At 33.2% G+C, this 13,106-nt stretch overlaps 2 protein-coding genes across 3 annotated transcripts; both read right to left on the bottom strand.

Moving 5' to 3' along the window:
- Window positions 1-494: 494 nt before the first annotated feature.
- LOC101252275 (protein DETOXIFICATION 16) lies at window positions 495-4,100 on the bottom strand. Of its 2 annotated transcripts, XM_004236754.5 has the most exons (9): window positions 3,806-4,100; window positions 3,548-3,646; window positions 2,575-3,119; window positions 2,403-2,489; window positions 2,269-2,325; window positions 1,958-2,196; window positions 1,768-1,886; window positions 1,005-1,091; window positions 495-672 (listed from the first exon to the last, which is right to left on the bottom strand). In XM_004236754.5, exons 1-9 carry the CDS (start codon window positions 3,965-3,967, stop codon window positions 631-633), a joined length of 1,437 nt encoding a protein of 478 aa, XP_004236802.1. In that variant the 5' UTR covers window positions 3,968-4,100; the 3' UTR covers window positions 495-630. The 2 variants fall into 2 exon arrangements, with proteins under 2 accessions (XP_004236802.1, XP_010319286.1); XM_010320984.4 differs by lacking the exon at window positions 2,269-2,325 and having other exon boundaries at window positions 3,806-4,080.
- A 1,356-nt stretch (window positions 4,101-5,456) lies between these two features.
- On the bottom strand, window positions 5,457-10,347 carry LOC101251972 (uncharacterized). Its single transcript, XM_004236753.4, has 4 exons — window positions 9,622-10,347; window positions 7,930-8,091; window positions 7,085-7,774; window positions 5,457-6,794 (listed from the first exon to the last, which is right to left on the bottom strand). The coding sequence occupies exons 1-4, from the start codon at window positions 9,982-9,984 to the stop codon at window positions 5,721-5,723; spliced, it is 2,289 nt and encodes a 762-aa protein (XP_004236801.1). The 5' UTR covers window positions 9,985-10,347; the 3' UTR covers window positions 5,457-5,720.
- Window positions 10,348-13,106: the final 2,759 nt, after the last annotated feature.

Consider the following 13,106-nt stretch of genomic DNA (forward strand, 5'->3'; position numbering starts at 1 on the left):
ACGTGAATCTATAATATCCTCCCAATATAAAAAAAAATATATAACCAAAATAAAATCAATATTCACATTTATTTTTTAAAAAAAAACTAAAACAAGAACCATTGATTGTACAAAACTAAACAAGTATAATAATAACTGATTTACAGATATTGAGTTCACGTGAATCTGTAATATCCTCCCATTACCAAAAAAATATGTAACCAAAATAAAATCAAATATTCACATTTATTTTTTTAAAAAAACAAAAACAAGAACCATTGATTGTCCCAAAACTAAATAAGTATAATAATAATTAATTTACAGATATTGAATTCACGTGAATATATAATATCCTTTCAATACCAAAATAAAATCAATATTCACATTTATTTTTTTTAAAAAACTAAAACAAGAACCATTGATTGTCCCAAAATTAAACAAGTATAATAATAACTGATTTGCAGATATTGAGTTCACGTGAATTTGTAATATACCCCCGATACCAAAACAATATGTAACCAAAATAAAATCAATATTCACATTTATTTTTTAAAAAAACTAAAACAAAAACCATTGATTGTCCCAAAACTAAACAATTTGTAAATTCAAAATGTTCAATTCTATATGATACTTTCTTTAAAATATTTTATTCTATGCTAACTCTGGAATCACCCTATCAGCTGCTTTCTTTGCCTACAAAAAAGGACAAAGAAAAAGACTTCATTATTTATTAAAAAAAACACAAACAAATATAATAAAAATAGAACTAACAAATGAACGGATTAGATTAAATTTGCGCAGATTGCACTTTCATCTTTTTTAAAAACATAATAGTTAGGTTCGTCATTTCAGGTTCAGTTTATTAGACCAAGTCAACAAAATAATCAAAATTCAACCTATTCAAATTCGAACGTATTTGAGTGGTCAATAAAAAATGAGTTGATTTTACCGCCTCTAAAGTGACCGATCAAAATAATTGAAATGAGTTTTTTTTTAAAAGGATGGAAAAAAATAAATAGATTTACCTCTTTGTCCCAATTTGTTCTGAGAGTAACTACTAAATAAATGAGGGCTTGAGCAAGAAGTGATAGAGTGAGACCCAACCAAAGTCCCTTTTAATAACATAACAAAAAAAAGTATAAAATCATTAGTGTTGTCATAAGACATTAAAAAACTATATTGTTCGGACTCTGTAGAAATGTTATGATGCGCTCGTGTCAGATTTTCAAAAGATGCACTGCTTTTAGGAGGATCTGACATGACATTTACGGAGAGAAGTACTATTTTGCAGGGGCTCTCCATAAATGTTCCGTCGGATCCTTAAAAGCTGCACTATTTTTAGAGGATCTGATACGCACCATGCGACATTCTCGGAGAGTTACGTTCATTGTCATAATGCATCAAAGAATTATGTCGCACGGACTCTCCAAAAATGTTGTCGCACCCTGTCAATTCCTCCAAAAATATACTACTTTTGGAGGATCCAACACGCACCATACAACATTCTTGGAGAGTTCCCTGTCATAATGCATTATAGAACTATGTCGAACGGACTCTCAAAAAAATGTTGCCGCCACACCCGTGTCGAATCCTCCAGGATCCAACATACACCTTCAACATTTTTGAAGAGTCCGACCAACATAGTCCAGAAATGCTTCCACGACCCCGTCCCGTATTCTCAAAACATCCACTACTTTTTGAAGAATCTGACACGAACTGTGCGACACTTTTTTAGAGAGTCCGAGCAACATAGTCCAAATAACTAAACAAAATGCATAGAGAAGTTACCTTTCCTCCAACATGGTAGAAAAAAGCTAATACAATACCAGCAGGTATTCCCCATAGATAATAAGCTCCCAAATTAACAATTGCACCTATTTTTTGCCAACCACATCCTCTAGCAATACCTAAAATTTTTACATTATTATTAAAACTATAAGATTTGTTGAAAAAAATGCTAAAAGGATTTGAAACAAACCTGAAAGTACAGATTGATTTGCATCTATGAAGTGTGATCCTGCTATAAACATCAACATTTCAGATACATAGGTTACTACTTCTTCCTCATTGCTATAACATTTCCCCCAGAAATTACGAACCGAAATGATGAACATTGCTACTAGAACTCCTTCTGTAGTAGCTAAGAACAGTGCAGTATACGCTGCTACACGAGCTGCTTTTGGTCGTCCAGCGCCTAATTCATTTGAAACTCTTATGCTGATGAGGAAAACATATAAAATGTGAGAACAGTAATAAGATAATGTTACGCGGAGTATGAAAAATTTTCACCTTGTGGCACCACTTAGTCCAAAAGGCAACATGTATATCATTGAAGATGTATTAAGGCTGAAAAAGATGGAGTATACAACAGTGAGTAAAGACGAGGCGAAATATGATAGTACTAAATGTGTTTGAGAACTAACCTGATTGAAAGAACTGAGGTTTCTAGTTTCGGATTAGAAAGAAGGCCAGATAACAGAACCATCATTTCGAATGACCAACTCTCCAAGCTGAAACGTGCATATAAAAAGGCGATTTTTTTCATATATGTCTATGGCTCTATGTATTGGTAAGTAGAAGTGACCGAGAGATTACCAAACCATAACGGCTGAAGGAATAGCTAGTCTAAGGTATCTCGGGATGTCAGTGAACGCTACCATTGAAAATCCAGTCCAAGTACTTCTGCAAGAAGGCGATATCCCAATATATGCAGCTAATAAGAACACGTTAATCCAGTAAGACGCAGCATTAGCCAGAGCAGCCCCTTTGTTGCCAAGGCCGGTTTTGAGCACGAGAAACCAACAAGTGAATAAATGCAGCAAAGTTGTAGCTCCTGCAGTAAGCATCATAGGGAGGACGTCGTTTTGAGCTTGTAGAAACCTCATTTGGCATTGTAGTAGTGCATAGGCAAAGATGCTCGGTATCATGAACCGTGCATAATCCCCTGCTTCGGCTGCTATTTCCGAACTTTGTCCTAAGATTTCAAGAATATGTCCTGCATTTGCCCAAATAAAGGCTAACGGAATGCTAACGAAAAGAAGAACTATCATGGCCCTTTGCATATGGATACCAAGCATGTGATATCGCTTCGCACCATATGCTTGCCCACAAATTGTGTCCAATGCACTTCCCATTCCCATCTGATCAAAGAAAAACAACTGAAGTGTGAGCTTTGTTGAAGAAAAATATACAAATGTATGAATGTATAGTCCAAGACTAATAATTATAGGCATAATACGTATACAGGCACCCAAACTTGACCTTAGCAGACAAGTAAGTACTCCGACTTTGAGAGTGCATGTCTGGACACCTCAATATAATCTCAACTGGCAACTTAACACTCCAACTTGTCTCCAATGTGTCTTGTGGACATCCGAAACTAATATAACGGATAAATCTTAGAGGTGTATAGGTGATCATTTTGCAAGTCATAGTGTTCAACTGACATAGTGGAAATTAACGGGTTGAGGTGTTTAGGTGTACATATTCAAATTTGGAGCGTTTACGCGCCCTTTGACAACACTATACTCTCATCTACATATAAAAGAAGTAAGAAAAAAAGACATACCAACAAGCTGAAACCAGTGACAGTGGCAAATGAAGTAGCCATTGAAGCACCAGAAAGAGCTAACTCACCAAGATGACCAACAAACATAACTGAAATCACCTGTAAACATGAGTTACAAAATCAGTCCATATATGAAAAACATGATCCACACAACCCCTTTTTTTAAGTTTGGACAGATTACTGACTCGACAAATGTATCAACTTAGCTCATTTTAATCCGTTCAAATTCAACCTAACTCGCTCATTTAACACCCTTACCTGTAAGCAATATAGAAGAAAATTAACTGACATTAAAGGCCCTGCTAATGCCAAAATCTTCTTAACTTCTTCAAGAAAATCATCACATTTTCTCTCATTCTTTGATTCTTCATTTCTTGATTTTGGTATTATAAGTGGACACTCAATATCTTGAATATCCATTTTTCCCTCCTCAAATTTTGCCTTCACATAATAAAAAAGATTCAAGCTTTAAGATATTTAGCCTAAGGATATACATAAAAAAAAGATATTTAGCTAGCATATAGATTTGGAATAGATCAATAAGGACAAAATTGAATTATATTTTAACACTAGGGACAGATATAAAATAAGAATATGACTTTTTTTTTCTTTTTGTATTTAACTTGTAATGTTCCAAAACAAGAAGATAGTACAAAACATCTGTTCAAATTCTACATCTAATTATGAATGGATAAAATATGAATTGGATTTGTATAATATGTTTGGCAAAGCTATTGCAAAACCTTCTTTTTCTAAAAAAAAAATACTTATTTTTACGAGTTGAGGTGTTTAAGCGAGTTTTAAGGAGAAAATAAGTGTTTTTGAGTCGTAACAGAAGTTGAAAAGTAGTTTAAGTTTGATAGAACACAAATTGCTACTAATATTGGAACTTTACTAGTCACCAAGTCATTAGTTAGATTCTAATTAGATTAGTCTCATAGTAACTAAAAGTTATTTACTAATTATATAGTTACCAACCAAAACTTGTTCTTCAAGTATAAATTAATATACATCTTATGTAAATACATGGACATTCAGTTTTAATATTATTTATAGCGGCGATTTTGACTATGTTGCTAAAATAACAATAGTTGAATGACTTTTCTGTTGTAAAATAAAGTTGAGTGAATTGTAGTATTCAAAAAGCAGAGTGATGCCACTTGGGAGAACATGATTAATAGTCAAGTATTACATGTCTCAGATTGACGCGGAATTAAGATTTAAAGTTTATGAATCTTGAAGTTGTCATCGAACACATAACTCGTCTTTAGTTACTAGGTTTCCAACTAATACCTAGTCTAAGCAAAAACTATTAGGTTCATCCGATCCCGTAGCTAATGATCTAGCTCTACCTCTGCAAGGGGGTGTAACTTAGACAGCCTACCTTGACGTGAACATAGATGGTTGATTCTACGACTTGAACCCGAGACCAGTCATAGAGAGACATATATGCTAAAAATGTTCCCTGACGCAAGGATCAATAACTGATTTCAAGGCTCGAACCCATGACCTTTGAGTCCCAGCGAGACATATATGTAACAAACCTACCCTGATGCAAGCATCAACGTTTGAATCCTTGCTCAAACCTTGTGACCTATAAGTCACACAAACATATATGTCCAAACAGCCTACCTTGGTGCAATGTTGCAAACATCAATGTTCACGGCTCGGACTCGACTCGTGATCTATAGGCTATATAGATCACGCGTAGACAATTTCACTGTTGCTCCAAGTCCAAGTCCAGAGAAAAATGATTCTCCTAATGTACCCACAAGGGGGAAGATTACAAGAAAACTCAATTTGATTATGTTATAGCTCAATGAAGGAAATGAACTATAAGGATTCATTTACTCCATTTCTGAACAAACATGATTTCAAATAAAGCAAAATAAACAACAATCAAGAGCAGTGTGGAACTAATATATTCATTTAACTCAACTTCCCTCTTTGAGAGAACAAAAAAATGAGTACTCTTGAACAGTTCCATAGTCATTTACATTATCATTTCCCCCGTACAAGAAAGAAAAGACAGAGAAGATAACGAGCTAGTTACACTCATATACGAAAGAAAAAAAAGAAAAGGACTCTCCAGGGAGCGATAAACAGCAATTAGCTATTCAAAATTCCTAAAATGATTAGCATTATGCATATACTCATAAAGCTTAATCGTTGCTTACTCTGATGTTGACGGTAGTATGGCCAAACTGTTAGCGGTCAGTCCTTGTGTAGACGATGACTCAAACTTCGGGTCAAAGCTAGTTGTGTAATGGAATTCAATTTGTAGCCGTTGATGAAGGGGTGTCGATGCCATCAATCCTTTCTTTACATCAACTTGTAACTCCCTAATAGGAATTGCTGCCAAAAATCTCTTAATGTACTCTTTACATGCCTCTTTACCACTGTAAATGATTTCAGGTACCATGTCTTCCTGCATTTTGTCGGAGCCATTGGTAGAAATGACAAATTTTCCTTCATCAGCAGCTTCTTTGACATCGGATTTCTCTTTTCTATCGCTAGATGACTTATCGTCTGATTGTTGAGACTCACTAGGTAACTGCATAACTGTTGTGTCTTTGTCGAACTTGAGGATATATGCCTGGTTACAACCCTCAAAAAGCCTCTCTCCCAGTGTGTCGATGATATAGTATGCATCTTTTTCGACCTTGAGGATAAAGAAGTGATCATTCCAACTCACAATGTAAACAAAGGACTTGCCATGACTGGGGGTTTCAGCAGATTTAGATATCTCGTCCCATATGTTGTCAAAAGACATGGCGCCATCAAGGAAGTCAAATCCCTCCTCTTCTTCGATTCCTTCAGGATGAAAGAACCCAATGAATGATTTTTCGGAGACGACTGAGAGTGAACGCACTTTCGCCTCCAGGACTGTTTCAAGGTCAAAATGCTTATCTGGGAAACGTTCCATGTAGGTCTTTTTTTCACAAAGATTCCTCCACTGCAGTGAGCCTTCCCGGATAAGACGATCAAGTTGGGACTTGATGGGCATATCCTTGGGATTGCAGTGGAACCAATCAGCTATGACAGCAACCAAGGCTGTACAAGCGCTTTCACCAGCAGCTCGTTCACTTCGTTGATCAATCGAAGCAAAGAATATCTGAGTCTGCAGCTTCATTTGTCCATCACGGCTTATTATCTCTTTCTGCTCCCAACTACCCACAGCAAAACAGTCATCTCCAAACTCGGAGATAGAAAATCGATTTGGAGAAGTTTCCTCAGATTTGTACCACTGCAAGAATTACACACATTGCTAAGAGGACTAGTTATGACATATACATGTTCAACCATGAACATGAAAACCTCAACAATATAGACTCTTGATACAACTATACAAGTAGAGAAGCTACTAAAGGAAGCTCTCAAAGCTCAGTAAATCTTCAATACGACAGGCATATTGGTGTATAAGTATAATAGGTAGCAGATTGGTTAGATCACGAAATGAAGATAATAAATGACAGTATGCAAATTCTATTTAGATACTGGGACAATCAAACATCACAAGGAAAGCACAAAACGTACCCCCGAAGAAGATTCATCAGATGAGCAAAGCTGTCGACGATCAAAGTCTATATCATCTCCACCATCCTCTCCATAATGTTTCTTCAACAACGGCTCCCCCTTGGTTTTAGAAGATTTCAAACTCAACTTCCTCTTTTTCCAGGGGATAATGCTGCGTTTAGAACTCTGCTCTGCAGATTGATTTCGTAGTGCTGCAGTTGTATCCTCGGGGTACTTGTGCCTTGTGTCTGAAATATGATGGCTGTAGTGGACTAAATCCTCGTCGTTGCTGCTGCTGCTTGTGATTGAACAAATTGATCCACCAGCATGGTTTGCATAGACAAGTGTTTCATAACTGAATGACTTCTGAACACTTGTATCCTCCATTCCTTTCTCCGATTCTCCTTCTTCTGAATCATCATCAAGTGAATCTGTATCCACTGGGTAAACATAATTGGGATCCTCACTTCTGACTGAGTTCCTTCCATCACTGCTGCTTTCCTCTTCATGAGATACCTTCTTGTGTCGCCCAATAGATAATGCCTTGAAAAATTTAACTTTCCGCAGACCTGCTTTTAAAGAAGAACCCTCATTTCTGTCTATCAACAAAACGTTTCCAGGAATTGGAGATACTGGAGCAGACATGATAAACTTTGGAATGTTCTCTGAAGCTTCGTTAGTGTTCCTCAATTCCACAAGGTTGAGCGATAGCTGTTGACATATGCAGGAACATGTCTTTAGGAAACAGTCACACACACACACACACATATACAACAAGTAGATGTGAAAGATTGATCAAATGATATATTCACGTTGCTGCAGGAGTACGAGAGAGCAAACAAAAAGTATGCTTTAGTTTCTCTTACACAGAGTGAAAGGCAACTCTTGAATCTGCCAACAGAGGCTTCCAAAGGAACAAAAATTTCAATGCCATCTTCTTTTTCTCCAGCTAGTGAAGCAAAGTCTGCAAGGTTCAATGTCGCAGCAGCAAGTACGGGTACCTTCTGATCTGTTCCTTTGCTTGTACCCTGATTCAGAAGAAGTATGAATAAGTATTGTGTCAAGCAGCTCACGGAGAACCACATGGAAGGGAGTATACGAACAACGAAGGACACAAAAACAAGGAGTTCAATTGAGATGCTAGTGTATATGAAAACTAAAACTGAAAATAAAGGAATGTTCTCTGAAGCAACAGTTAGTAAAACACCCATGGACTGCAAAAAAAAAATGCAATTATCATGTACGACGAGATAGGCTCAAAGCAGTCAAAGAAACATGCAGCTAAGGACAATGTTGAGTCTATGGAAGAACAACAATTACATGCTTCAGTCCCAAACAAGTTGGTGGATCGGCTATATGTATTTACTATTCCATTTAAGCTCAACTGATGTCATCATCATACCAAATAAGAGTAGAAATGAAAATAAAGTATAATATATATATAAAAATAAATAAAAACAACAAAAACAATTATAATAATCAATTGCTACCATTTCTAATTAATAAGAGACTATGCCAATAATGTTTTTTTCCTTTCCAAAAAGTACAGTTGTATATGTCCAAAGAACTATAGTAGGTCTCACCATCCACCATATAACATCAAAATAAATGACCCCAACAGGCTCAAAAAGTGTAATCCATTAAAAGGCAATTATTACATTCCAGAAGGCTTAAAAAGCATTTGGAATAGTATCTCAGTTGTTCAAAATTTTAGAGAGAAATATAACAAAGTTAAAACTCACTTTAAGCTATTAGCATATCGGAAAATTATATTGTGTATATATCGTACTTTAGGCGAAATTTCAGGGTTTTCCACTGTTAAACTCACTAAGTTTACCAGTGGTGATAAAACTCAGTAAAAACCATATTGATGAATTTTATCAAGCAACTCTTTTTCAAATGTTCTTTGAACAGGCTCATACATATGCTGCTGTGTTATACTGAATTACCATGATCAAATAATCAAAAACCAAGCATCACTTTAACCAACAAAGAAAACCAAATTCCTAATTTAAGGAAATCCAAGAAATTTATCATCCCGAATAGTTGTATGGACATGATCAGGATTCACAACACAACTATCAAGAGATTGTGCGTACGCAACCTTACCCCCACCTTATGAAGTTAAAGAGGTTGTTTCCGATAGACCCTCGCCCCTCGGCTCAAGTAAAGCAGAATCAAAAAGACAAGTGAGTAAAACAAATACACTAACGAAGAATTCATGCTAAAAACAATTAAGAAAAAGAACCATCATCTACAACAAAATGTAAATAACAAAAGCCAAAACAAGTACCAGATATCATCTATAACAACATATTCACTGCAACGGCCAAGATCTCTTTGGAACCCGATTTTTCATGTTATGTTATAGTATATTATATGTTCACTGTAACAACATTTCACTGTAGCAGCCAAAAAACATTATGTCAATTTTTTTTCGAGAGAAATGAACATGGAACTAATCAAATTCCCTAGAATTGGATTCCTTATCACTCAACAGCCAAAAACACAAAACATCATAATGATATAACAAAGGTAAAAAGCAATCAAGAACTCACATTGAACACAGTAAACACAACTTCCCAAGGATGAAAAACACCATCTTTATAACCTGAAAAGTTACAAACACTTAAAAATTCCTCATTCCATTCAACAATCCCCTCATCTTCCTTTAAACACTCTTCTTTTGTAAAATTCTTCTTTACACTTTTCCTAGTAAAAGAGCTCAAATTCAAAGAAATCCCCTTTGTTGATCCCTTCCACTTAATTCCAACTCTCAATCTATCAAAATCTTGGACCCCCACATGCTTTTCTGACAAAAAGTTGAAACCTTTAATACAATTTACAGTAATCTTAGCCTCAAATTTCTTCGATAATAAAAGTGGAGGCCATGGCATCCACTTCATCAACTTAACAACCATTTTTTTCACTTCAAATCCCCGAAATACTACAGACCCAAGAACAAGAAAATACCCAAAAAAAGATTTTAAAAAAAAAGATCACTTTTTTGTCCTTTCAAGACTAAAAAGTGATCCAAGATTGCTATAAAGTATAAACCCAAATCAAGAAAATACAATAAAGATCACTCTTTTATGATTCTTATTGCTTAAAAAAGTGATCTTTCTTTGGATAATTGTGAGATTAAGAGTTGATAAAATGAGATTTAGAAGTGATTAGGTGTTGTATTAAGAGGGATTATGGAAGTTAGTTTGTAAACAAATGGCAGAGAGATAAAAGGAAGAGAAATTGTAGGCAGAGAGCGGCAGTGAAGAAAAAAAAAAGATCACAAGTAACGTCTCTATTTGTACTACGAAAGAGAGTGCATGTAGACACTATTTCTATCCTCGGGCGAGAATTCCGTTTAAAAAAGAATGTCTCTTTTTTTCGTAAATTTTTATTTTCAACTTAGGACATACCATATTTATAACAACAACAATACTCCGCGAATAATAGTAGAGCCATAAAGTTTGAAATATAAAGAAGTAAATCACATTAACGAGTCAGAGAGATTCAGTATATATTATGTATATTACATAAAAAATAATTTTAATCATGTATAAATAATGTAATTTTTCGCTAAAGCGGTATGAAAGTACGTTTTGGATGCTTGCTAGCTCCGTTCCTGTTTATGAAATTTTATAAATAGAGTTTAGAAATATAAAGTGTATGTTAATCTTATTACTACTGTTTTTATATTCGTAAAATGAAATGATATTTAATACATTTTAAGTATATTTGATTTAAGATCATAAAATTTTAAAAATAATTTTATTTTCTTAAATTTCATGTTAAGTCAAAACGTAATCAAATTAATATGAAGGGTATTATTTCTTTTCTTATTTTGGTGAATTAGTTGGGGGATTTTTCCAATGTGAATTTGCCATGTGTGAAACTAAAAATATATTATTATTTTTGTGTAGAGATTCTTTTTTCTTTTTTTCTTTTTTCTTATTTAGTGAATTATTTTACGTTTAAGGGGGGGAAAATCCAATAATACATTTGGAATTACTAAAATATCTTAAAACTTAAAAGATCATATTATATTCTTCTAAAATTATAAATTGCCAATAAAATATGATTCTTTCATTTTTAGAGAAGGCTTAAATTTGCATCAATTAATTGTGAATTTTGATTTTATTCCATTTTGGTGAATTTCTTTACATGTAAGGAAAAATAGGTACAAATGCTACGTACATTTAAGATTACTATAATTATAATATATATTTATATTTTTAAATTTGAAATAACTCGTCATTGTTATAGTTTCTGTCAGTGTACTGGATAAATTTTTAACTGTGTAATAGCCTGTAAGTCAGATAAGACGTGTAAATTGCATCAGGCAAACCTATGTGACAGGTTCGACTCGAAAGACATTGAGGGGGGATTGATCCCGCGTCGTTCACTCCAAACCAACTGATTCATCCCAAACGACAAATAAATTTCGTCATTCTTAAGCAACGTGGTACTTGTCCCCTAACTAATTGCGCACCAAACACTAAGCGAGAAATAAATATTTCGTCATAAACATAAATTAATTTGGTTTGGTCAAGTGAATTAAACCAAAATGATTTTGAAAAAAAAAAAAGCAACTCAAAAGTAAAGTATTCACAAATATTTCTTAAAAAAAAAAAAAACTATTCAAACCACACTGCCTTTTCTAACAAAATTAAATTTCCAAAAATAAACAAAACTAAAACCTAAAAAATAAAATAATGTCTGGATTTATTTAAAGTATTGATCTTATGGACGTTAACAGGTACCTAACCCTACGATATTAAATAATAGAAAACACATTTCGTATAGTCAAAAATTATGATAAGATGATTGAAATTTTTAAATATGTAATCAAATATTTCGAATTAAAATCATGATAACGTAAAAATTTATAGTGCTTGTAACATGGTCTAGGTTTAAGGAACAAAATAATAACCCTTGATGGGGTTTTATGAATCATAAATCTAAATTAGTTGAAACAGTATATTTTATATATCGAATAATTAAAAAAAAAATAAAGAAAGGAAAACATACGTATTGAATATGTCAAACAAATATTGTCAATATTAGGCCAGTAAGAAAAGCCAAGAATATATCCAAATTAAGATTCTTCAGTATTATACATGTTTAAAAAGGGTTGAACAATTGTAATTTATCTTTAAAACGATGTTTAAATATTCTAAATATAATTTTAAATGAATCTTTAAATCGCACGTTTATTCAAATGTAAAACGCAACATGTCCATGTGACATCGATAAAGATTGTGATAATTGGTTGAACAATTGAAATTTATATTAAATATAATGTTTAATTATTTTGGATATATAGAATTTTAAATGAATTTCTATGTCGTGAAATTTATGTCTATATATGTGCATGTGACATTGACAAGGATTGTGATAATTGGTTGAACAATTGAAATTTGTTTTAAAATGATGTTTAATTATTCTAGATATATAGAGTTTTGAATGAATCTCCATGTTACGAAATTTATGTCACATATCGAAAAAAGTATATTTGAATTCGACGGTACAATGTGCAATATGTGCACGTAATATCAACAAGGATTATTACGATGTAATATAAAATACGATCTTTTCTACTCTAGCAATAAATCTCGAGATTTAAATCTTGAAAATAAGAAAAATTTATAAAATATAAATTCCTCTTGAAAGAATTTTATTATATTGTATGAATTTTAATTAACTAGTTATAACTTCATACGAATATATGTAACACTAAATATTTTTTTTTTTAAAAAACACATGATTTATAAACTATTCATATTTTGATTTGTAACCATATGTATTTATCAATAAAAATTCTAGTTTAATTTGAGCATTATAGAGACCACAAATTTAAAGTTATGGCCCTCTATGGTGGGGCTATTTATGACTAGAAAATAGATCAAATTTAATATTTTAATTAATTAATCTTCTTATAGATAATTTAATTTCTCAAATAATTTTTCAACTAATAGTTATAAAATCAAATTCTATGAATTATCGGGACATTCTATTTTTATTTCCTTTGGGGTTAATCGATTAA

This window comes from Solanum lycopersicum, chromosome 4 (genome assembly GCF_036512215.1).
Source record: "Solanum lycopersicum chromosome 4, SLM_r2.1".
In the NCBI taxonomy this organism is placed as follows: domain Eukaryota; kingdom Viridiplantae; phylum Streptophyta; class Magnoliopsida; order Solanales; family Solanaceae; genus Solanum; species Solanum lycopersicum.